The sequence below is a fragment of the Eptatretus burgeri genome, chromosome 9 (assembly GCF_056783735.1).
Source record: "Eptatretus burgeri isolate ZD-2024b chromosome 9, Ebu_testis_v1, whole genome shotgun sequence".
In the NCBI taxonomy this organism is placed as follows: domain Eukaryota; kingdom Metazoa; phylum Chordata; class Myxini; order Myxiniformes; family Myxinidae; genus Eptatretus; species Eptatretus burgeri.
Window position 1 is genome coordinate 33,308,515 of NC_140969.1, and position 27,732 is coordinate 33,336,246.

The following is a 27,732-nucleotide window of genomic DNA, read 5'->3' on the forward strand; positions in this document are numbered from 1 at the left end:
ATATTAATTAATGTTTACTCTGGAATTACTGCATCAATAAATGTGAAACATCAAGTTGATGGTGGAACGCTCATGCGGAATGAGGGTTTGAAATTTCAACGGGATCGGGCCCAGGGTTTGGCAGCCATGTTGGTTTTAAGAAAAATATTTAATAATGTTTTCTCTGGAACTGCTTAACCTGGAGAAGCGAAAATTTTCAGTTATCATCCACCATCGTGTTTGCACACGTGGTGCAAATTATGACATCAGAAGTCACATGGTTTGGCCGCCATCTTGGATTGAAGGATAAATATTAATTAATGTTTACTCTGGAACCGCAGCCTCTATATATGCGAAACTTCACATTTATAATTCAGGTGACATGCGAAACAAAAGTTTAAAATTTCAACCTGATCGGTCACACGGTTTGGGAGCCAGAATTATTTATTTATTTGAATCTGGAAGCCAGTAATAACGAAATTGAATGCTTTGTGCTGCCCGGTTCGTAACTCGTCTGTTCCGCGCCGTCTCGAAGCAGGCCTGTGTTTGTATCACTCTTAAATAATGTTTTCTCTGGAACCACTTTCCCGATCAAAGCGAAACTTTGTGACTGTCATCTGCAGAAAGTCCCATGTTGTATCAAAAGGCGGACGGACTGGGTACCCGGTCATCACTGCCAGCAGTTATAAAGTGGCAGTTCTAGTTTATTTTATTTTTACAATTTTTTTACAATTACATTAATTACAATTACAACAATTTTTTTAACAAATGTCCCCGTAATTGCATTTTTTGGTATTCGAGTTTTTGACCTTTCCCCAAGTGCATTTGGTAACAAACTCAGCATTCAGTCACAGCCAATCACCCCTCACCTGATGTTTGTTGGGAATGAACTAATGTAATTTAAAGTTATTTTTTGTTTTTAGATATCTTAAGTTGGAGTAAAAACTTCTTACTGTAAAATTTAATTCTGTCTCTTTCAACAGTCCCCTCCTAAAAAAAATGAGGTGGTCACAGGATCCTCAGCTTCACCTGGAATTCTTCAGTGCAATAAAATTGGAAAAATGGAGGAGAGTTACAAGGGATTCCTGAAGACCATGAAGTCGAGTTCAATTTTGGAGTACAAGGTATTGTATTGGTTTTCATTGATGCTTCTCCTTCAATTTATGGTACCTATGTCATCACACCTTCCTTTAAAATGATTATGGAAGCAGCTGTTTAACTTCAACAAATACTGCAATAAAAATATTTTCAAAGGAGAGCAAAGTCGATGACACGCCATCAGAAATCCCCATGATTCCCACCTGAAGCAAAGTTTAAATATGGCAAAACGTTCCACCAGGAATGATGCAATGTCAAATTTTGAGTTTAAAAAATCTTCTCTTTTGACCCCTGTGAAACCAAGTCCCCACTCCCTGGGGAATGAACCGGTGGTCAAATCCAAAAATAATTGTTACATATTTCATGTGTACCCCAATGTTGATTGCATCAACAATTTTTTTTAACAAATGTCCCCGTAATTGCATTTTTTGGTATTTGACTTTTTGATCCTTCCCCAAGGGGTGGGGGAAAAAATGATACTGAGCGCAATATTCTAAATGTGGCACTTTTATCCAATGTCACAAAATCTTCAGACTTGTGCAAAACACCTCCACTAATGTAACCCAAAATCCTATTTGCCATTTTTTTGCTTGGTGTGATATTTGTGTTTATTGAACCTGCAGTTGTAACTCAGCATTGAGTCACAGCCAATCACCCCTCACCTGATGTTTGTTGGGAATGAATTAATGTGATTTAAAGTTATTTTTTGTTTTTAGATATTTTAAGTTGGAGTAAAAACTTCATACTGTAAAATTTAATTCTGTCTCTTTCAACAGTCCCCTCCTGAAGATGTTTGTATTTTTCACTTGCATCAACGTAAGTAATCTTCCATGTTGAATTTATTTTTTCCTTCTTCTTCTTCTGATATCCTTCATCTCTTAATTTGAATACATGTTGCACATTTTAATCAAATATTCCTTGATCTCTTTTTTGAGAAAACTTCAAACATGTTTCTCATACCATGTGGTTTGCAATTTTGAAATGTATTTAATGCTCTTGTGAAGAAAAATCAGCCTTGTTCAGAAAGATATTTTGCTTTCAAAAATGTTGGTTCTGAAGAATACAGTAAAATAAACGAGGGTTTGATGAAAGTGGAAGAATTATCTACAGCACTCAAGCCTTGGCATATCGCATGGTGTGGAGTTAGCACAAACCCTATGAGCTGTCTCGCCTGGGTTTGATTCCCCACCCGATCATAACCTGTGACAATGATGCTTCACAGGCAGGTTGTCGTATCACAACGTGCTCTGCCCCTTGGATGGATGTTAAACTCGGGACTTATCTGTTAGCATTCACTGGTGGATGTTAAATATTCCACAGTATCTTTCGATTAGTATTCGGTGAGTTATTACCGGTACTCTAGTTGTGCATCCCCAAAATAATGCTCTGTATGAGTCGGACTCGTTACTGACTCGCATCCCAAAATGCGTTCCAACACAAAAGAAAGCCTTCCTGTGAACTAGAGATGCCTTAATTCAACTAAACATGGCACAGACCTCTGAATGAATGAACTCCAAAGATTTGTTGACAATATGAAAGCAGATCCTATTTCTTTTACTCAAAGCATTTCAAGTGTGATGTGAGCAAATTGCAATGGATTTTCCTGAAACACCTTGCACGTGTTATCATAGTGATCATGCAATAAGTTTACGTGCAATATTTTAACATTCTTTTTGTTGTTTCCAGAAACTACATCAATTCCAACACGGCTGTGCAGTGAACTTGTTCTCCTCAACATGATCTCAAACTGCTTTGCAGCAGCGTATGTTATTCAAAACAACGTGGATATGGTAAGGTTTTTAACTTTTTGCTTAAAAATACAGGCAAACAATAGTTTAATCTGTCAAAAGCACGATTCTGGTGCATGGTGATACGAGTTATGTTGTGTGTCGTTGACGGTGGGACAAAATGTTGACTGCCCCCTTTTAAAATTATGTGCTGTAATATTTCGTGATGAACGTCACAAGATTAGCCCTTTGAGTATGTATACAAAAGTGTAATGGTCCCCACCAGTTAAAATGTTGGAAAATATCACACCTGTGATTGTAATATTTGGAAAATCCAGATGTTCTGGTTGATCCTTATAATTCTGGCAAAAATATTCAACAGCCACTGAAGTAAAGGAAACAAACAATCACTCCAGTACTGCTGAAGTGGAACTGAATTGCTCACTATGTGGCAGGCGTGATTCCGACAGAATCATTGCAATATATCAGGAAGATCTTGATGTTTACTGCAGCACTTTGGTTTTGAGGCAACCATCAAATTCCGGAAACATTAGCCAGCAATCCCCTTACAAGAACTGAAATCGTAACATGGTGTCGGAGTGGTAGTATGTGTTGCAATACAAGGAATGCAGTTCATCATTTTGTGTCGCCTCAGTCGAGTGGTAGATTGGCCCTGTCTTTCAATGGTGAAGAATCACTTCAAAATTCCAGTTTTCGGATCTACATATTGCCATTTCAAATGACATTTAAGGTAACTCTCTATTGATTATATGAGGGGTAATGGTAACTTTCCAAGAAATGTAATCCTAAACTATTGTTGCGAATTCGCGCCCCGCCGACGTGCGAACGACCATGTGTAACCAATAGCGGCCGCTTCGCCCACCGAACGTGTAATTCAGTCGTGACCCTCTCGGAACAACGCCGGGAGCAAGTCACGGGTGGGGTTTAACCTCACCACAACTCAGTCCACATTCTATCCACGCGAAATAGGGTCCGATTGCCGAATGGTCGATTTACCGAAGGACCCGCGCGGATAGTGTACCGAGGAGTTGTACCACACCACAGGTCGCCTCCGGACACGAACCGCTTAAGCGGCTCGTTCTGTGCGACAAGGAAACCGAGCGGAGTTATCGTCGACCTTGACGGTTCAGATTAGTTATTGGGTGTTTTAAACCCACGACCTATCCCTTACGTGATGCAAGATGGAAATTCAAACAAAGGAAAGGACGCAGCGAAAGAGGGAACAATTGGACCAGCACATTTATTCCGCGCCACACGGCAGCAAGGAAGGCACGTATATCACAGTCAAGCAAGAAAACACAATAAAAGCAAGCGAAGAGACACACGCAGATCTACAACCAAATAATGCAATTCACACGGCAACACATAACAGTTCTACTTCACCAGACTGGCGCCACACACACACGTTTACAGAGAACCCAAAAGAAATGTAAGTCGCGACTTCCCTTAGCGCGTCGTCCAGCCCTTGGCGACCGCAACTCCGAGTCCCTCCGGCATGGTCCACTGGGCTCGTCCCTCGCGCCTGCACATGTCGTCCGCCCGACAGGGATGAACGAACGGAACCTCCGACCAGGAACAATCGCCACAACTCTCGAGGGAACGACGTTTTTTTTTCGACCTTCACGCCCTTCGCCCCGTTTCCGGCTCCACCTCCCTTCTGGAAGCTTCCCAAAAAGGGGCGTGCCCTCTCGTTCCCCCTTCCCTGCGCCGTGCGGGGGACGAGGAAAGTCAGTTTTGGCTCGGGGCCACGGAATTATTCCCCCAAAATCAGGCCCCCTCCTTTTTCACCTTTGACCTCTGGCTCAAATCGCACCTCCCCCATGCCAAAGCACGGGAAAAGCAGGAGGGAAAACCCGGCGGGAGACATTCAAGCAGGAGTTTTGGGCGGGATATGCCCCTTCGCACCCTTGTTGCTGCTGCCACTCCGCTTCTTTCATCCGTCCCACTGAGATCGTGACCGCACGGTGCTCGTTGAATGGCGAGTGGTGAAGATGGTGGTAGCGTAGTTGTGGAAGGTGGCGTCGTGGAGTGAATGGGGTGATTGTTGGCGTCGTGTAGTGAATGGCGTGATCGTTGAGATGTTGGTTGTGGCGATGTTCGTTGTTGTTCTTGCACCAAAATAACGACAGCAAAAGAAAAACGGCTAACTGAAGAATAACAGCCCGAATGGATCACATATATTCCCTCTAAACAACGGGTTTTGGCTAACGACACATGAACTTACCGATATATCTCACCTGAGGACCCTTTATGGTGTAATGCGAATTTCCACAGCCGTAACCCTATTAATTGGTAATATTTTGCAGTGATGTGATTATTGGTGGAAAGGTGATGAGTTGCATCACACATCACACACATCAAGCATTACACACACACAGACACATGCATGTACACAATTTCATTGTGGCACAAGCCACCAACACATTTACTCAAGTAAGGATAGAATGGAATTTATAAACAAGGAAAAATCAATTTGTTCGTGTCATGCTTGTACTCACATTTATTTACCTGCTGTGTGAAATTGGACAGAGTCCATGAAACAAGGCTCCCTGTGCAAGTGATGGGTTTTTTTAAACTTTGCTCATGATTTTTGTTTTATAGACGAGACATAATTTGGAGCAACTTTCGAAGACGACCCAGACCATTGACAGCTGTGGTAAGTTAAAGCTCCTTGAATGTGCATGAATTGATCTCACAAACACAAAATGATAACAACAATAACAATGTCACATCAATGGGTCAAACGTAAATCATCGCGCCAGCATCTTTTCAGATTCCTGAAGATCACCAATTTACCAAATTCACACTCTGTTCAACTAATTGCTCTTTACCATTTAAAAAACTCCAAGGATCACCCCATGCCCAAATTGGTGGTGGAACATGCGGAAGACTAAAGACGGAAAGACATTCCTTATATTATAATTAAAATGGCGTTTTTTGAAAAATAATATGGGGACAAGGGAAGACAAGGCGCTGCGAATAAATAAACAGGATGAACCAAGCGATCAACAGACACAAGTATCGATGTATTTTGTGGATATGTATCGGGGTGAGATAAAGAACTGGGAACAAGGGGAAGAAAATGAAGTTTACATTTTCGATCCAATTGATAGGCCAGATCTGGATCCGGACCTGAATCAAAATCGAATTGGCTTGTTTATGTCACCTTACCAACTCATCCAACTAGTTTTGTCATAACAAATCCACAACTATATCAAATATCAGACTGTATATAGTTTTTGGCCCTACCTCTCTCAATGGTGAAGAATCACGTGAAAAATAAAAATAAAGTTCTCGCATCCGGATGCAGATTTTCAAAATCTAATCGTTTCGTCCTTATCACACACCCAATCTCTCCACCAAATTTTGGTCGGATCCATCCATAATTTTTTGAGATACCCTGTTTCCAGACAAAGACAGACAGACGGGGTGAAATCATAACCACAGTCCACCTTCGGTGGCAAAGGTCATGAAAAGCTGGACAGCAAAAACCAATTTGATGTGGTATCCGAAGTTTCAGAAAAAAGCCTGAGGAAGAGGGATGTGCATCTTCACACAGAGGAGAGAAAACAGAATATCGGACTAAAAGCGTGTTTTCTAAACTTTTCTCTTTCAGTTGAATATCCATTTATATAATTTAAATAAATTTTCGTTATGACAAAGAACAAAGCACGAGATATGCCAAACATTGTTCCAGTTCTGCACACTTGATTTAGTTCATGTCCTTTCATGATAGGTCTTGGAGGTGGAAAGGTTATCACGATCAATCAAGTACTGTAAGAACTAGAACGGCACTCAGGAGAGTGCATACCTCTGCCAGACTGAACAGTTTATGCTTTGTATCCATTGATAGGACGGATCTGGATCTGGACCCGAACCAAAATATAATTGGCTTGTTCTTGTCACCGAACCAATTCATCCACCCAGTTTTGTCATAACTCATCCACAACTTTTTTGAAGTATCATGCTATAAATTGTATTTGACCCCATCTCTCAATGGTGAAGGATCACTTTGACGATTAAAAAATTCTCACATCTCGATTTGCATCTTCACTAAAATCAAAACGATTTGTCCTTGTCCCACACCCAACCTGTCCACCAAGTTTCGTCCACATCCTTCCATAAATTTTTTTGAGATATCACGCTATATATCGTTTTTGGCCCAATCTCGCAATGGTGAAGAATCACTTAGAATATTTCAATATCCGGATCCAGATCTTCACCAAAATGTAATCATTTCATCCTTGTCACACATGCTCTCCACCAGATTTTGTCTGAATCCATTCACAACATTTTGAGATGTCCTGTTCACAGACAAACAGACAGAGGTGAAAACATAACCTCCACCCACCTTTGGTGGAGGAGGTGACAATCACGATCTTGTAAAAACACTCTTACTCTCCACATATAAAACTTTTTTTCCTTCAGATGACTCACGGAATGATAACAACATTGCGTTTGTAAAAGAAGATGGCCACTCCGACATCAACTCAACAATGCAGCATCCTCCATGTTTCCACAATGAAGAAGTATTCATGGTAACATAAATATATTCAGCCCCTTTAATGATTGATTGTCGGTGTCCAAAAATGTTAAAAGGCATATCGTGTAAACACAGACACACACAGGAGCTGAATATTTGCTGCCTGGAAGTTTCCGTTCCATCTCCTGAAATGCACCCATGTGTGGAGATCACTTTGAAAATTTGATAAGGTAACAAAGGAGGTGCCAATCCTTTGAGCAGTTGTGTTTTCATTTAGTTTTGTGTTTATCCTTATTGGGGAAGAAAGTGATCGAAACTGGTGATTCACATATTGCCATTTCAAATGACATTTAAGTTAACTCTCTTTTGATTCTATGAGGGGTAATGGTGACTTTCCAAGAAATGTAATCCTAAACTATTTATTGATTATTGATAATATTTAGCAGTGATGTTGTGATTATTGGTGGAAAGGTGATGAGTTGCATCACACATCACACACATCAAGCATTACACACACAGACACATCCATGCATGCAATTTCATTGTGGCACAAGCCACCAACACCTTTACTCAAGTAAGGATATCATGGAATTTATAAACAAGGAAAAATCAATTTGTTCATGTCATGCTTGTACTCACATTTATTTACCTTCTGTGTGAAATTGGACAGAGTCCATGAAACAAGGCTCCCTGTGCAAGTGAACGGTTTTTTTTTTTTTTAACTTTGCTCATGATTTTTGTTTTATAGACGAGACGTAATTTGGAGCAACTTTCGAAAGCGACTCAGACCAGTGACAGCTGTGGTAAGTTAAAGCTCCTTGAATGGAGCATGAATTGATCTCACAAACACAAAATGATAACAATGTCACATCAATGGGTCAAACGTAAGTCATCGCGCCAGCATCTTTTCAGATTCCTGAAGATCACCAATTTACCAAATTCACACTCTGTTCAATTAATTGCTCTTTACCATTTACAAAACTCCAAGGATCGCCCCAAGTCGAAATTGGTGAAGGAAACATGCGGAATACTAAAGATGGGAAGACATTCCTTATAATTAAAATGGCGTTTTTTGAAAAATAATATGGGGACAAGGGAAGACAAGGCGCTGCGAATAAATAAACAGGATGAACCAAGCGATCAACAGACACAAGTATCGATGTATTTTGTGGATATGTATCGGGGTGAGATAAAGAAGTGGGAACAAGGGGAAGAAAATGAAGTTTACATTTTCGATCCAATTGATAGGCCAGATCTGGATCCGGACCTGAATCAAAATGGAATTGGCTTGTTTTTGTCACTTTACCAACTCATCCAACTAGTTTTGTCATAACAAATCCACATCTTTATCAAATATCATACTATATATAGTTTTTGGCCCTACCTCTCTCAATGGTGAAGAATCACTTGAAAAATAAAAATAAAATTCTTGCATCCGGATGCAGATCTTCAAAATCTAATCGTTTCGTCCTTATAACACACCCAATCTCTCCACCAAATGTCGGTCGTATCCATCCATAATTTTTTGAGATGCCCTGTTTCCAGACAAAGACAGACAGACGGGGTGAAATCATAACCACAGTCCACCTTCGGTGGCAAAGGTCATGAAAAGCTGGACAGCAAAAACCAATTTGATGTGGTATCCGAAGTTTCAGAAAAAAAGCCTGAGGAAGAGGGATGTGCATCTTCACACAGAGGAGAGAAAACAGAATATCGGACTAAAAGCATGTTTTCTAAACTTTTCTCTTTCAGTTGAGTATCAATTTATACAATTTAAATAAATTTTCGTTGTGACAAAGAACAAAGCACGAGATATGCCAAACATTGTTCCAGTTCTGCACACTTGATTTAGTTCATGTCCTTTCATGATAGGTCTTGGAGGTGGAAAGGTTATCACGATCAATCAAGAACTAGAACGGCACTCAGGAGAGTGCATACCCCTGCCAGACTGAACAGTTTATGCTTTGTATCCATTGATAGGACGGATCTGGATCTGGACCCGAACCAAAATATAATTGGCTTGTTCTTGTCAACTAACCAATTCATCCACCCAGTTTTGGCAAAACTCATCCACAACTTTTTTGAAGTATCATGCTATAAATTGTATTTGACCCCATCTCTCAATGGTGAAGGATTACTTTGACAATTAAAAAATTCTCACATCTCGATTTGATTCTTCACTAAAATCAAAACGATTTGTCCTTGTCCCACACCCAACCTGTCCACCAAGTTTCGTCCACATCCTTCCATAATTTTTTTGAGATATCACGCGACATATCATTTTTGGCCCAACCTCGCAATGGTGAAGAATCACTGAGAATATTTCAATATCCGGATCCGGATCTTCACCAAAATGTAATCATTTCATCCTTGTCACACACCCTCTCCACCAGATTTTGTCTGAATCCATTCACAACATTTTGAGATGTCCTGTTCACAGACAAACAGACAGAGGTGAAAACATAACCTCCACCCACCTTTGGTGGAGGAGGGGAACAATCATGGTCTTGTAAAAACACTCTTGCTCTCTACATATAAAACTTTTTTTCCTTCAGATGACTCACGGAATGATAACATTGAGTTTGTAAAAGAAGATGTCCACTCCGACATCAGCTCGACTTGCAGCTCAACAATGCAGCATCCTCCATGTTTCTACAATGAAGAAGTATTCATGGTAACATAAATATATTCAGCCCCTTTAATGATTGATTGTCGATGTCCAAAAATGTTCAAAGGCATATCGTGTAAACACAGACACACACAGGAGCTGAATATTTGCTGCCTGGAAAGTTTCCGTTCCATCACCTGAAATGCACCCATGTGTGGAGATCACTTTGAAAATTTGATAAGGAATCAAAGGAGGTGCCAATCCTTTGAGCAGTGGTGTTTTCATTTAGTTTTGTGTTTATCCTTATTGGGGAAGGAAGTGATCAAAACTGGTGATCCATATATTGCCATTTCAAATGACATTTAAGTTAACTCTCTTTTGATTCTCTGAGGCGTAATGGTGACTTTCCAAGAAATGTAATCCTAAACTATTTATTGATAATATTCAGCAGTGATGTTGTGATTATTGGTGGAAAGGTGATGAGTTGCATCACACACATCATGCATGACACACACAGACACATGCATGTACACAATTTCATTGTGGCACAAGCCACCAACACCTTTACTCAAGTAAGGATAGAATGGAATTTATAAACAAGGAAAAATCAATTTGTTCGTGTCATGCTTGTACTCACATTTATTTACCTGCTGTGTGAAATTGGACAGAGTCCATGAAACAAGGCTCCCTGTGCAAGTGAACGGTTTTTTTTTGTTTTTTTACTTTGCTCATGATTTTTGTTTTATAGACGAGACATAATTTGGAGCAACTTTCGAAGATGAGTCATACCATTGACAGCTGTGGTAAGTTAAAGCTCCTTGAATGGAGCATGAATTGATCTCACAAACACAAAATGATAACAATAACAATGTCACATCAATGGTTCAAACGTAACTCATCGCGCCAGCATCTTTTCCGATTCCTGAAGATCACCAATTTACCAAATTCACACTGTGTTCAATTAATTGCTCTTTGACATTCACAAAACTCCAAGGATCGCCCCAAGTCGAAATTGGTGGTGGAACATGCGGAATACTAAAACGGGAAGACATTCCTTAAAATGAAAATGGCGTTTATTGAAAAATAATATGGGGACAAGGGAAGACAAGATGCTCCAAATAAATACACAAAATGAACCAAACGATCGACAGACATGAGTGTCGATGAGGAAACGCACAATCTTATGTACAATGAAGAATACTGCCCATCCCCCTCATAGTGCAAAATACTGGACTCTCACACAAATATCAAAGGGGCAAGTGAGGGTTTGAGCAAGTCACAAAGCTGGTGATGGTTGCAGGACGCTGACACGTAGAGTTTCTGCAGCAGGGTGCAGATGGTGATAGTGGTGAGATGAGGCGTCAGCGTCTCTCAATCAAATCCTCCTTCACGTTGGTTCAATCAAGTCAAGATATATATATATATATATATATATATATATATATATATATATATATATATATATATATATATATATATATATATATATATATACATATACATATATATATATATATACATATACATACATACATACATACATACATACATACGAGGTCTGTCTAAAAAGTAACAGGATTGACTTCACAGAAATTTTATTCCAAAAAATATATTGAAATCACAGCTTGTCCCTTTCAAAATAGTTTCCTGCCAGTCTCACACACTTGTCCATCCTCTTCTTCCACACTTCGATGCACCCCTGGAAGGCTTCTTCTGAAATCCTCTGGAGCTCCGTCGTCACGGCCCTTTTGATGGCCTCCACATCAGGAAATCGGGTCCCCTTGATCACCTCCTTCAGCTTGAGGAATTGAAAAAAATCACAAGTCTGGCGAATACGGGGATTGCTCCAGAGTTGGCACGTTCCTCTCCGCCAGAAACTGTCAGATGCTCAGGGCACTGTGAGCAGGGGTGTTGTCATGGTGGAGCACCCAGCAATGTTCTCCCACAGATCCCCCTCTTGTCCCGGACTGATCTCATGAGGCGCTGGAGGATCCCCTTGTGCACGTATTGATTCACTGTTTGACCCTGTGGTAGAAACTCGAAGTGGACGATGCCCTTGATGTCAAAAAACTCGATGAGCATCACCGTGACCTTTGACTTCGACATCCTTGCTTTCTTTGATCTTGGTGATGACGGACTTTCCCACTGACGACTCTGCCGTTTGGTCTCGGGATCGTGTTCGAATATCCACGATTCATCGCCAGTAATGTCTCTGCCGAGCAGGTCTGGATCGTACTCGAGGCGCTCAATAATGTCTTGACAGACAGTGACTCTGTGCTGTTTCCGGTCCTCGGACAACAGCTTGGGGACCATCTTTGCTCACATCTTGCGCATTTCAAGATTTTCAGTGATGATGCTCCAGACAGTGTCCTTGTTGATAGAAAGTTCCTCGGCAATCATCTGCACTGTGAGTCGACAATCTGCACGCATCAGCTGTTTCACACGCTTGATGTTGCCCTCTGTTCTGCTCGTTGAAGGTCTTCCAGACCGTGGATCGTATTCAACCTCCTCCCGTCCCTCTTTGAACCTCTTGTACCATTCAAATGCATGTGTACGTGACATCGTTTCTTCCCCGTGGACTTGCTGCAGCATTGCAAAGGATTCGGAAGGTGTTTTGCCAAGCTTGGCAAGAAACTTCAGATTGGCTCTCTGCTCACGACTCATAGCGCGACGACTCAGACTCGACAACGTGTAAAGCACGACCTGTAAAAATTCACGCAATGAGCGCGGTCAACCATCACCTCCACTCCCTTGCACCAAAAACTTCCTCCCTCCCTCTTCCTTAACACTTAGCAGTGTGGACCTCAAGCATCCGAGGCCTTCGCTCAGACCTGACAGAACTTTCCAATCAGGTTGCCACTGACAAACTAGACATAATGTGCAAAACAGAAACTTTCCTCCTTCTAGATTTCTCTGACCCCCGTATCTCTCCCTGATTAATCCCTCCTCCAAAATTACAGACCTGAGCCACGTCCTGGTGGCAGAGTTGCTCTCTTCATCAAAAACTCTATCCCTCACTCAATGCACTGCCCTCTCTCCCCCACAACCACAGAAATAACTCTGGCTACGGCTTCCTGCTCCACTCCCACCTCATGTTTATATGTGTGTTGTACCGTCCACCAAACAGACATGACTCCACTTACATCTCACTCTCTGAAAACATGGACCAACATCTATTATCTCATCTCAACTCTCTCTTCTTCATGTATGGTGACTTCAACTGTCATCATGCCAGTTGTCGGAGTGTGAGTACCTCTCTCACCTGCCATGGCACTTCAGCAAAAGACTTCTTTGACTCATTGGGACTGACACAATCTGTCCACTTCCTGACTTGGATCTCAACCGACAGAACTCCATCACTTCTGGATCTGATTTTGACCAATTTCCCTGAAAACATCTGCTGTTTTTCCTCCACTCCAATCGCTTCATCTGATTCATCTCCAATCGCATTCAAACACTCTTCTGATGGTATCCAAGGACATCTCCACTCATGGCTCGCAGACTTCCTCTCCCGTCGCAGCCAACGTATGGCCCTCAATGGAGTTCTCTCATCCCCTCTTCCTGTCTCGGCTGCAGTTCCTCAAAGCCGTGTTCTGGGCCCTGTTCTTTTTCTGGTTTCCATCAATGATCTCTCTGACTCTGCAAAATCCTTTTAATCTCTTTGCTGATGACTCCACACTCTGCCATACCATTTGCCATCCCTTAGATCAGCAAGCAGCAGCCTCTTCACTCTCTGCAGATCTGGATAAAATCACAAGCTGGTCCAACACGTGGAACATGTCTTTCAACCCTGACAAATCTCACACTCTCACTATGTCTCTCCGAAAGGACCGTCTGGAACCCCCCCCCCACCCAACCCCAAATCTACTTTCGCAACAATCTTCTTGAAGAAGTCCTTTCATTCAAGCTTCTGGGTCTCATTATCTGTCATGATTTTTCATGGCAAAGCCACATTTCCCAGCTGGCCTCCAAATGCCGACTGGGCATCCTCCGTAGTGCAAAGTCCTTCCTCGGCCCACCTGAGCTTCTGACCATATAAAGCTTTTGTTCGCAGCCTGATGGAGTTCTGCTATCCCTTCTGGGCTGCTGCTCCCACCTCTCATCTTTGTCGGCGTCACGCTATGGAAACCAAGCCATTGAGGATCATTGGTATCTCCCGAGATGAGGCTAAGTCTTTGGATGTCACTCTCTCAACCACAGGCAGGTGAGTGGTCTTTCTGTCTTCTACCGTTTTCTCTCCGACCTCGCCCCCCCACTCCCCTCCACGCTTTGTCTGAGATATGTCCCCCCCATATTTCTGCAGATTGCTCAAGGTCTGCTTGCACCTCCCTTCTGGTGAAACTACAAAAATCAAGTATCACTGTTCACCTTCACTCTTTGAATCCTCTTTGTCCCCACCTTTGTAAAAAAAAAACCTCCCACATGCTCTTCAATCCCACTCTTCCCTCCAGGTCTTCAAAACAGCTGTTCACCACTATCACTTTTTTCCCCCAATCCAAAACCACGATCTTTTCTAACCCCGCTAATCCACCCCAAACCCACCTACTTCAAGTTCCCTGATTTCCTTCCTGAAAGTCCCTGTAGTGTCCAGCTTGTTTACCCTGTGTACCCAACCCCACCCCATCCCTCTCCCTTCCACAGATCTCCTCATGTCTCTGTTCCCCACTGTTTTTTCCTTCCCTCTCCCACCCATCTTGTCTCCTTCTCCCCTTGGAAGTTCTGTGTGTTAACTCTCATACAAGCCTCAACATTGTACACAAAAAAAACATAAGAAGTGGAAGATGGACACCTGTGTGCATGTTTGTGCTTTTAACACAATTATGTTTTTTGTGCGAGTTATTTCGTGGATATGTGTCGGGAAGACAAGACGCTGCAAATAAATAAACAGGATGAACCAAGCGATTGACAGACACAAGTATAGATGTATATCGTGGATATGTATAGGGGTGAAATGAAGAAGTGGGAACAAGGGGAAGAAAATTAACAGTTTACATTTTCTGTCCAACTTATAGGCCGGATCTGGATCCAGACCTGAATCATAATCGAATTGGCTTGTTTTTGTCACCTTACCAACTCATCCAACTAGTTTTGTCATAACAAATCCACAACTTTATGAAATATCATACTATATATAGTTTTTGGCCCGACCTCTCTCAATGGTGAAGAATCACTTGAAAAATTAAAAAAAATTCTCACATCTGGATGCAGATCTTCAAAATCTAATCATTTCATCCTTATCGCATACCCAATCTCTCCACCAAATTTCGGTTGTATCCATCCACAACTTTTTTTGAAGTATCATGCTATAAATCGTTTTTGGCCCCGTCTCTCAATGGTGAAGTATCACTTTGAAAATTAAAAAATTCTCATATCTCGATTCGGATTTTCACTAAAATCGAAACTGTTCGTCCTTGTCCCACACCCAACCTGTCCAACAAGTTTCGTCCAAACACATCCATTATTTTTGTTTTGAGATATCAAGCAATATATCGTTTTTCGCCCAATCTCTCAATGATGAAGAATCACGAAAAATATTTTAATATCGGGATCCGCATTTCACCAAAATGTAATCATTTCATCCTTGTCACACACGCTCTCCACCAGTTTTTGTCTGAATCTGTTCACAACATTTTGAGATGTCCTGTTCACAGACAAACAGACAGAGGTGAAAACAGAACCTCCGCACACCTTTGGTGGCAGAAGTAGCAATCGTGATCTTGTAAAAACACTCTTGCTCTTGATGTATAAAACTTTTTTTTTCCTTTAGATGACGCAGAGAATGATCACAAGATTGTGTTGATGAAAGATGGCCACTCTGACATCAACTCGACTTGCAGCTCATCAATGCAGCATCCTCCATGTTTCCACAATGAAGAAGTATTCATGGTAACATAAATATATTCAGTCCCTTTCATGATTAATTTTCGGTGTCCAACAAATGTTAAAAGGCACATAGTGTGATCACACACACACACACACACACACACACACACACACACACACACACACACACACACACACACACACACACACACACACACACACACACACACACACACACACACACACACACACACACACACACACACTCACACACACACACACACACACACACACACACACACACACACACACACACACACACACACACACACCATGTGGAGATAACCAATAACAGACACACAAACAAACTTGGGCCATGAGTTGTGATTTCTTGCTGGGGTGAAGATGGATGCTTCAGGACCAGGGACATGTTATGTACACAAATATAATGCATGACATATTGCACATGATCCAACCGACCCTACAATATGGGATAATGTTGGCCGTGAAGGAAGAAGAAGATTACACATATTATACACACACAAATTACATGTGACATTGTCTACATATTATGTACATACATGTTATAAATGACGTTATATACTGTCAGAGCCCGTTATTCGCAGAATCCATGTATTTAGGGTTCATAAAATGTGACCTGCTTCTACATTTGCAGCCCTGTGCTTCGCATATTCGCGATTTGTTGGTTTTTTGCTTCATTCAGATTCAGCTCTGAATTCAGATTCAGAAAATCTTACCTCTGCTTGAAAATAAGCCAACATCACAGCATGACATAAAAAGTTGCAAAACTTTTCTTCTTCTTCTTTCGCTGCTCCCGTTAGGGGTCGCGACAGCGGATCAACCATCTCCATTTCGCTCTTTCCTCCACATCTTCCATTGACACTCCAACGACCCGCATGTCCGCCCTCACCGTATCCATGAACCTCTTCTTTGGCCTTCCTCTTCTCCTCCTGCCTGGCGGCTCCATCTTCAACGTCCTTCTCCCGATATACTCCGCTTCCCTCCTGAGCACATGTCCAAACCATCTCAATCTCGCCTCTCTCAATTTGTCTCCAAACCATCCTACCTGCGCTGTCCCTCTAATATACTCATTCCTTATCCTGTCCATCCTCGTCACTCCCAACGAGAATCGCAGCATCTTTAACTCTGCCACCTCCAGCTCCGCTTCCTGTCTTTTTGTTCGTGCCACCGCCTCCAAACCATACAACATAGCTGGTCTCACTACCATCTTATATACTTTCCCCTTCACTCTTGCAGCTACCCTTCTGTCACAAATCACTCCTGCAACTCTTCTCCACCCACTCCATCCTGCCTTTTTTTTTTTTTGTATACCTTGGTCGAGGCTCGTATGAGAGCGAACACACAACTCACAGCAAGGAGGCATGAGACAAGAGGGGCGGGAGTGGAAGGGACAAAACATTGGGGAACAGACACATTAGGTGAACTGTGGAAGGGAGAGGGATGGGGATGGGACGGGGAACATGGCGAAGAGAAGATGGACATTTCAGGGACTTTCAGGAAGGAAAGCAGGAGAAATGAAGGAAGTGGGCTTGGGTGGATTATCGGGGGTAGAAAAGATCGAGGATTTGGATGGGGGAAGATAAGAGGTGGTGGTGAACAGCTGTTTTGAAAGCCTGGAGGGAAGAATGGGAAAGAATAGAGTGAGGAAGTTTATTCCAAAGGCGGGAAAAAAGAGGAATGAAAGAGTGAAGATGAGCAGTGATTCGTGATTTTGGTAGTTTTACCAGAAGGGGGTTGTTGGCGGACCTTGAGCGCCCTGTGGAAATGTGGTGGGGACAAATCGCAGAGAGAGCAGGGGGGGCAAGGCTGGAGAGGAGTTGGTAGAAGACAGAAAGACCACCGACCAACCTGCGGTGATTGAGTGAGAGGCCCAAAGACTCAGCTTCATTGCGAGAGATGCCGATGATCTTAAATGCCCTGGTTTCGACAGCGTGAAGCCGAGAAAGGTGGGAGGCAGGAGCACCAACCCAGAGGGGAGAGCAGTACTCCATCAGGCTACGGACAAAAGCTTTGTAAGTGGTCAGGAGCTCGAGGGCCAAGGAAGGACTAAGCACGACGGAGGATTCCCAGTCGGCGACTGGCTTTTGAGGCGAGGTTGGAAATGTGACTTTCCCAGGAAAGGTCATGGCAGATAGTGAGACCTAGAAGCTTGAAAGAAAAGACTTCTTCCAGAGGATTGTTGAGAAAGTGGATGGGGGGGTTTTGTAAACGGTCCTTTTGAAGAGACATAGTGAGAGTGTGAGATTTGTCTGGATTGAAAGACATGTTCCACGTGTTGGACCAGTTTGTGATTTTATCCAGATCTGCAGTGAGTGAAGAAGCTGCTGTTTGCCGGTCTGAGGATGACAGATGGTACGGCAGAGGGTGGAGTCGTCGGCAAAGAGAAATAGAGGATTTTCCAGAGAGTCCGAGAGATCATTGATGAAAACCAGAAAAAGAACAGGGCCCAGAACGCTACCTTGAGGAACTCCAGCCTGGACAGGAAGAGGGGATGAAAGAACTCCATTTAGAGTGTTGACTCTCTTAACTCTCTTCACTCTCTTTTTCACTTCTCTGCCACACTCTCCATTACTTTGGACAGTTGATCCCAAGTATTTAAACCCATCCACCTTCCCCACCTCAACTCCTTGCAACCGCACGATACCACCACCCTCCCTCTCATTTATGCACATTTACTCCGTCTTACTCCCACTGACTATCATTCCCCTTCTCTCCAGTGCATACCTCCACCTCTCAAGGCTCGCCTCAGCCTGCTCCCCACTCTCCCTACAGATCATGATGTCATCCGCGAACATCATAGTCCATGGAGACTCCAGTCTGATCTCATCCGTCAACCTGTCCATCACCATTGCAAACAGGAAAGGGCTCAGAGTCGATCCTTGGTGCAATCCCACTTTTACCTTAAACCGGTCCGTCATTCCTACCGCACACCTCACCGCTGTCACACTGTCCTCATACATATCCTGCACAATCCTCACATACTTCTCCACCACTCCCGACTTCCTAATACAATGCCACAACTCCTCTCTTGGCACCCTATCATAAGCTTTCTGTAAATCCACAAACACACAATGCAACTCCGTCTGGCCTTCCCTATACTTCTCCATAAACATTCTCAAAGCAAACATCGCATCAGTGGTGCTCTTTCCTGGCATAAACCCATATTGCTGCTCACAGATCATCACCTCTCCTCTCAACCAAGCTTCTACTACTCTTTCCCACAACTTCATGGTATGGCTTAACAACTTTATCCCTCTGGAATTTCCACAGCTCTGCACATCACCCTTGTTCTTGAAAATCAGAACCAGTACACTTAATCTCCACTCCTCAGGCATCCTCTCACTTTCCAAGACTTTATTAAACAATCTGGTGAACAACCCCACTGCCATCCCTCTGAAGCACCTGCATGCCTCCACTGGTATACCATCTGGGCCAACCGCCTCTCCACTTTTCATCCTCTTCATAGCAGTCCTCACTTCATCCTTACTGATCCACCCCACTTCCTTTTTCACTATCTCCACCTCTTCCAAACTTCTCTCTCTCTCTCTCTCATTTTCTTCATTCATCAGCTCCTCAAAGTACTCCATCCACCTTCTCAACACACTCTCCTCGCTCGTCAGCACATTCCCATTTGCGTCCTTTATCACCCTAACCTGCAGCACATCCTTCCTAGCTTGGTACCTCTGTCTTGCCAATCGGTATAAATCCTTTTCCCCTTCTTTTGTATCCAACTTCTCATACAGCTCATCATATGCCTTTTTTAGCCTTTGCCACCTCTCTCTTTGCCTTTCCCGCCACTCCTTGTACTCCTGCCTACTTTCTTCATCTCTCTGACTATCCCACTTCTTTTTCGCCAACCCCTTCTTCCTTATACTTTCCTGTACTTCCTCGTTCCACCACCAAGTCTGCTTATCTTCCTTCCTCTGTCTCGATATCACACCAAGTACCTTCCTAGCTATCTCCCTCACCACTTCTGCTGTAGTTGCCCAATCATCCCACCCATCTTTACCACCATCCAACACCTGTCTCGCCTCCTCCCTAAATTCCACGCAACAGTCTTCCTCCTTCAGCTTCCACCATCTGGTCCTTGGTTCAGCCCTCACTCTCTTCCTCAACCTCACCTCCAAAATCATCCTCCAGACCACCAATTGATGCTGTCGAGCTACACTCTCCCCTGCCACCACCTTACAGTCTCTAATCTCTTTCAGGTTGCCTCTCCTGCTTAAGATGTAATCCACCTGTGTGCACTTTCCTCTACTCTTGTATGTCACCCTGTGTTTCTCCTTCTTCTTGAAATACGTATTTACCACTGCCATTTCCATTCTTTTTTCAAACTCTACCACCATTTGCCCTTCCACATTACTCTTGTTGAGACCGTACCTACCCATCACCTCCTCATCCTCTTTGTTCCCTTCCCCAACATGCCCATTGAAATCTGCTCCAATCACCACTCTTTCATCCTTGGATACACTCTCCACCACTTCATCGAACTCACTCCAGAAATCTTCTTTATATTCCATCTCACACCACATATGCGGTGCATATGTACTGATGACATTCATCATCACCCCTTCAATTTCCAACTTCACACTCATCACTCGGTCAGACACTCTCCTCACCTCCAATACCCTCTTGACATAATCTTCCTTCAGGATTACCCCGACACCATTTCTCCTCCCATCCACACCATGGTAGAACAGTTTGAAACCACCTCCAATGCTCCTAGCCTTACTCCCCATCCACTTGGTCTCTTGTACACACAGTATGTGTACCTTTCTTCTCTCCATCATATCAGCCAACTCTCGCCCTTTGCCAGTCATCGTCCCAACATTCAGAGTTCCAACTATCACCTCCACACTTCCACCCTTCCCACTCTCTCACTACCTCTGGACTCGCCTTCCCCGTCTCCTTCTCCTCCTTTTCATGAACATAAAAAGTTGCAAAAACAGATCCACTTAACTGCAGATTAATTTGCTTACTTCCAATCATCAGCAAGGACATGGAATCCATCATCACAGTTGACATCAAATATTCCATTTCTCCAACAGCCTCATCTCCAAACATCAATTCGGATTCAGACCTGGTCACTTTACCTTGAACATGCTGCTTCGACTCTCCCAACAATGGATGGAGGTCCTCAATATCAGTCATGAGATCAGGGCCATCTCTCTGGGCCTATCTCCAGCTTTCAATACAGTTTTGCAGCCTGACTTTCTCTCCAAACTCTCTGCCAATGGAATCCAAGGCCAACTCCACTATTGGGTGACTGACTTCCTCCACTCTTGGAGCCTATGTGTGGCTCTCAACATAACCCTTTCTTCTACTCTCCCTGTCAAGGCTATAGTACCCCAAGGCAGTTTTCCAGGCCCCATCCAATTCCTTATATTCATAATGATCTCACTGACTCTGGAAAATCCTTTTTATCCTCCACTCTCCACCATGACATCCCTCATCCTTCTGACAGACAGGCAGCGCACTACCTGGCTCATATACACTTGAGGGACAACTCTACTTTCAAAGTCATTGGAGGCTCTTCCCTCTCCTCAGATCTTGACAAAAATCACAAACTGATAAGACACCGGAACATGTCTTTCCACCCTGAAAAAAAATCCCATACACTCATGTGTCCGAAACGACCATTCGGCAAACCCTCCCATCTACTTTCTCAACAACCATCTCAAAGAGGTTGTCACTCAAACTCTTGGGTCTCACTCTCAGCCACGATCTTTTTTGGGCAAGCCACATTTCAAAGTTGCCATCCAAAGACAGACACTGCCTGGGCATCCTCCATCATGCAAGGTCCTTCCTTGGCACACCTGAGCTCCAATCCACCTACAAGGCTTTCATCAGCAGCTTTATGGAGTGCTGTTCTCCCTCTGGGCTGGCTCCCCTGCTATGGAGTGCTGTTCTCCCTTTTGGCTGGCTCCCCTACCTTTCGTCTTGCTCAGCTTGATGCCGTGGAAACCAAAGCTTTCAAGATCATTGGAATCTCTTGCAATGACAGTCTCTGGGCTAATCATGTCACAATCGCCGACAGGTCAGTGGTCTCTCTGACTTCCACCTCATTTCTGGTCTTGCACCCTTTGCCCTCTCCGTGCTCTGTCACCTTGGTCTCGTCCCCCAAGTATCAGCAGGACACATACGGTCCACCTGCAACCCCCTTCAAGTGAAACTGCCTGAATCCAAACCAATGCTCTCCTCCACTCATTTATTTCTCTTTATCCACCTGTGAAACCACCTTCACACTCTTCAATCTCATACTTTTCTCCCGGTCTTGAAGATTGCAGTGAAGTACCATCTCAGGTCATCCCCCGTCCAAAGCCATGAGCTTTTTAGACCCATTAAACCAACCCCACCCTTCTAAAAATTTTGTCCACCCACCCCTTGCATTTTCTCATAACCCTCTTTGTTGCCTGCATCCCTCATTTGTCCCTCTCTATCTACCTTCTCCCACTGCCCTGCTATTGACGTTTCCCCTCCTGCTGTTCCCTTTGTTATGTTGTGTCCTAGTCTGTTCTGTGTCCTAGCTCTTCCATGAGCCTAAACCATGATGAGCAAGACTTTTTCTGCACTCGGGAGCCCCCGTTGTGATATCTACTCAGTCCACCTTCTCCAATCATGTTCACACCTGTACTCCGGCCTCAGGACAATGCGCTCACCTCCATGACGCCGATCAAAATAGTGCTATCCACGAATGCCAAGACGGTCTCCGATCCAGTTACTAAATGGGCTCAAGCCTACTTAGCTTCCAATATCAGGTGTATTTGGGTCAGCATGGTCAAAGGAAATCCCATTATAGTGAAGGGATCGCCAAAATGTTGCTTTCTGCTGATGCTATTTGAATACTCAGTGCCCTTCCGGAGCAAGCACTTCCCCTTTTTGCTCTGCATACCAAAAGCTCTTTATGTAAATCTGCACTTGATTGCCAAAATCTACTCATGCGTAAAATCAGTCGGTGAGACAGTTGACTGGAAACTTTGGTTCATGCTCTGAAAATGTTATGCTTGGATTACTGTTACTCACTGTAGGCTAATTTCCTTATGCTCGTATTGTCAATTCCTTAAAACTTGTGCTCAGTATGGAAGTAATGAAGCTCCTTGTTCAAATTGGCAAGATTTATCATGTCACTCCAATAATCAAGACACTTCATTGGCTCCCAGTACGCCCATGTTGTAGATTTAAAATTATTACTCATGACCAAAAATCCAAGAATAAATTAGTTCTTGCTTCCATACTTCTGACCAATTCTCTGACATCCTTGCACAAAGCAGAAAACTTTTGATGATTGATGTCACTTCACATCCCGTATGCTCCTCTGTGCAACTGGTGGAATTCTAAGATTTGAAATCTTCATTAGTTATGGTTTTAATCTGTATTAAATTACATTTTTTTACACTTGTTTTTTTTTGTCTTTCCATAACCTCTTTCTTCTAAAACGGGTTTCACATTTTAATTTTCAATGAAAAGAACAATGTAAGAAAATTAATGATTCAACACTGAGTTTTTGTTTTTTATTAAACATCTACTTTTTGTTTTCTCCACAGGAGCAGACCGAGCCTCGTTGGAACAACACAGTGACTTCGGAAGATGAATCGATTGGCAGTGCAGTGCAGGAAATAACTCAGTCAGAATCTTCCAACTCTCCACAACTGCCGAGCTCTTGCTCCTCAACTACCGAAATCCATTACGGGGATGAGGTTATTACACTGAGAAAAAGCGAGAAAACTGAGAGTTGCTTGGAGGACTCACCATCCGTAGAGCAGAAGCTTCCACAGCTGCACCACCCACATGCAGTGGAACGCTTGATAAAGGCCTTTGATAAACTTGAGGAACGTCAGCAAAAAAGGAGAACAGAGGGGTCGTGGAATGCTGTGTACCTCAAAAAGAAAAGCAACAAGACTCTGTGCTTTAATGAAGGCCCAAGAAGCAGTTGCATTTCTGGACTGTGTATGGGTCCAAACAGTCAGCTCACAAAACCTCAACCTTTGATGCAACAGAGAGAGGAAAAGTTCAGCAACACTACATATCCTTCTCGAGCTGTGCAACCACAAAATTTGGAAGTCTCAAAAACCACGAAATGGTCTGATCTCAGAAAACACCACTGGACGAAAAAATGCTTTGAAGACACAGATTATTTAAGAGACCCAAAATGCATGGACCTGACTGCACAATCCCCTGTGAAAGAAAAACATTCATCACAGGTCACACAGCTCTCGGTGATACAACACCCCCAGTCGACAACACATCCTGAGGCCATGAAATCTTCTGAGGCCAAATTAAGTTCTCGAAAATCCAAAAATGGTGCAGAAAAAGAAAAATCAAGAGCTCCAGGACATACCAAGGCCACAAAACACGCTGTGGTCTCCAAACACTTCACAGGTACAGAACCTGTGTATCACAGTAGCAATGCCCTGACCACAGAAGAGATTCTGGCTCCAGTTCTTCTCCAGCCAAAAAAACGCTCAAAAATTAGAAAATACTTTGAAACCACAAAAGGCTTCAGAGAGACACAACGCCACAGGGATTCAGAGTGCTCTCAGAACAGGGACCACTCTCAAGCTCCAGTTCCGCTCCAGATGAAACAATCTATGGGGAATTTAAAGCACTCTGAGACTACAGAAAGTTTCATAGAAATGCATCCCCCCCAGAAAACAACACCACGTGAGGCAAAGCAATCCTTGAAGGCTGAAGCACATTTTGCAAACGGCTATTCCAAGGAAACAGATTATTCCAGAACCAATGACCAAGGCAGTGATGAAAAACACCACACAGCCTCAAAACACGCAAGGGTTAGAGATCCTGCTCAAAAGTGCAAAATAATTTCCCAGACTGCAAAAATGTCTCGGGCTGCAGTCGTTTCCCAGGCCAAAAAACATCGTGCAAGAACCACAAAACACTCTGAGACCACAGAATACTCCAAGAATATGTAGCGTCCCCCAAACAAGCAACACTTACGGCCATGGAATCTTCAAAGGCTTATGTTCACTTGAGAGACAACATCCACTCCAAGCAACAAATTACCCCACAGAATATCCACAACACATGATGCCATGGTTGTTAAACACCACACGGTTTAATTCACAATGTTAAACGAGAACAATACTTGGGAGAGCGCATCCCTCACCAGGCTGAACAGTTTACGATTTTTACCCCACTGATATCCAGATCTGCATAGCTCGGTCAACCTGGCTTCAGTCTGTTTCCTCAGAAAAAAATGGACAGACGAATCTGCACGTCACATCTATGTTGACAACCAAATGTCAAATGATACAACTCAACAGCTTTTGGTTGACCTGTCTGCTTTCAATGGTGGAGGAAGAGCCTTGGAAAATGCTGGCACACTCGTTAGTTACTGGTAAGGAGAGCTATTTTCACGTTTTCAACGTACCACAACTGATTGCTTCTTTTATGTCCAATTCATGCCGACGTCGCTCCATAATGCTTGAACTGTTACATGAAGAGGGTTTAAAAAGTGATTGCAATGACATAGTTTACAAGTTATTTGAGGTGAACTGTCTGAAGATGTTACTGATCACATAAAGTGTGGTCCTGAAATTCCTGAAAACAAAGGGTTTGCAAATAAGCTAGAAATAAGAGGATGTTTTGAACATGATATATATATATATATATATATATATATATATATATATATATATATATATATATATATATATATATATATATATATATATATATATATATATATATATATATATATATATATATATATATATATATATATATATATATACAGTAGACTAGACGTAAGTCGTCACCATTGGGACCGAGAAAAAAGTGACGACTTAGAAATGTGACGACTTAGAAATGTGACGACTTACGCGTATGCGAACATTCATGATGACTGTGGGGTGAAGGATGAAGTCGTGCGTGGCCTGGACACGTATGTGTGAGAGCCGGCTATTGTACCAAAAGGAAAACACAATCCTCGGGGCATAGGTGGGGGTTCATTGGTGAGTTGGAAAGTGATCAAGCAAAGATGGAATTCATGAATCAGTTTATCAAAAGAAAAGATAATTAAAACTGGTAAACCAGTAATCCCGGGCTTCAAGGCGTGCCTCCATTTTAACAAATTTCAACACCATCACCCTGTCACATGATATGGGTTTTCCGAGTTAGAAAGTAGTTCAAGTCTGCAATGTGGCCCAGCTACGGGGTCCCTCATGTTATATCAATGAAGGATTGAAAAGCCCATAGCAATACATGATAGAGAAAAAAACTTCACATTGGACATATCGAGGCTGGACAAATTTTCAAGTCCCCAAAAAAGTCCAATAACTCCACATTTGCATATTAATGTAAATGGCGAACTTGTAGAACGTTAAAATATCTTCCAGAATGTGTGGTCACTTTTTGTCTATCTTCTTTGGTTTTCATTTTACGACATGTCAAAAATGTGTGATTTTAAACTTTGGGGGGCTCTGAGGCCTCACTGGGGTAAAATACAGACATAGCGTAAACATATTTGGAATCCCCTCTTCAAGGCCTATCAGAATCTGTCATTAAATTTTTTCAACTCTCATTTGCATATTTGGCATATTTAATGAGGCGAATCGGCATCATTTTAATCATATAAATAATGTAACAATTTCGATGAAATTAACAACTTAACATTGCAATGGAACTTTGCAAATGTGTGCAAAAGTTTGAGGCTGTCGTATTACCTCTTCTGGAGAAGAAGATGTTTTTAGGGTTTGGAGAAAATCCAATATGGCCGCCAGACCACGTGACCTACGTCATCAAAATTTTCAAAGTATAAACTTCAGGTGGAGAGTTATTCAATGGATAAGTTTCATTGAATTTCATCCAAGCGTTGTTTTCATTTTATGACATTTCAAAAATTGGTCATTTTCAACTTTGGGGGCTCTGGGGGCTCACTGGTGTCAAATACAGACATAGTATAAATATATTGGGAGTCCCCTGTTTATGTGCTATCTAAATTTGTCATTAAATTTTTTCAACTCTCATTTGCATATTTTGCATATTTAATGAGGCGAATCGGCATCATTTTAAATCATATTAATTATGTAACGATTTCGACGAAATTAACAAATTCACATTAACATCGAAGTTAGCAAATGTGTGCAAAAGATTGAGGCTGTCAGATTATCCCTTCTGGAGAAGAAGATGTTTTTAGGTTTTGGATAAAATCCAATATGGCCGCCAGACCACGTGACCTACGTCATCAAAATTTTTAAAGTATAAACTTCAGGTGGAGAATAATTAAATTGATAAGTTTCATTGAATTTCATCCAAGCGTTGTTTTCATTTTATGACATTTCAAAAATGGGTCATTTTCAACTTTGGGGGGCGCTGGGGGCTCACTGGGGTCAAATACAGACATCGTATAAATATATTGGGAGTCCCCTGTTTATGTACTATCTAAATCTGTCATTAAATTTTTTCAACTCTCATTTGCATATTTTGCATATTTAATGAGGCGAATCGGCATAATTTAATATTATATTAATTATGTAACGATTTCGACGAAATTAAAAATTTCACATTAACATCGAAGTTAGCAAATGTGTGCAAAAGATTGAGGCTGTCAGATTATCCCTTCTGGAGAAGATGTTTTTAGGTTTTGGATAAAATCCAATATGGCCGCCATACCACGTGACCTACGTCATCAAATGTTTCATAGTATAAACTTCAGGTGGTGAGTAATAATCCTGTTAAGTTTCGTTGAATTTCATCCGACAGTTTTCCCTCCAGATCCGCCACAAAATCGGTCAGTAGAACATAAAAACGCCGTTAATAATAATAATACTAACGAATTCAATAGAGCTTCAGCCATGCTTGAAGCCCTAATAATACTAACGAATTCAATAGGGCTTCAGCACTTGCTTGAAGCCCTAATTAAAACTGGTAAACCAGTAATCCCAGGCTTCAAGGCGTGCCTCCATTTTAACAAATTTCAACACCATCACCCT

General features: G+C 42.5%; 1 protein-coding gene across 4 annotated transcripts in view; it reads left to right on the forward strand.

The window, feature by feature from the left end:
* LOC147019866 (uncharacterized) overlaps positions 1-27,732 on the forward strand; it is a 254,067-nt gene that overhangs the window by 98,695 nt on the left and 127,640 nt on the right. For all 4 annotated transcript variants that reach the window (XM_085894649.1, XM_085894650.1, XM_085894648.1 and 1 more), the window contains 10 exons: positions 963-1,103; positions 1,854-1,893; positions 2,764-2,867; positions 5,427-5,481; positions 7,254-7,363; positions 8,057-8,111; positions 9,864-9,982; positions 10,665-10,719; positions 15,684-15,802; positions 23,326-25,136. In XM_085894649.1, coding sequence (XP_085750775.1) covers positions 963-1,103; positions 1,854-1,893; positions 2,764-2,867; positions 5,427-5,481; positions 7,254-7,363; positions 8,057-8,111; positions 9,864-9,982; positions 10,665-10,719; positions 15,684-15,802; positions 23,326-24,711 — 2,184 coding nt within the window. In that variant the 3' untranslated portion in view covers positions 24,712-25,136. The remainder of the gene's footprint in view (positions 1-962; positions 1,104-1,853; positions 1,894-2,763; positions 2,868-5,426; positions 5,482-7,253; positions 7,364-8,056; positions 8,112-9,863; positions 9,983-10,664; positions 10,720-15,683; positions 15,803-23,325; positions 25,137-27,732) is intronic.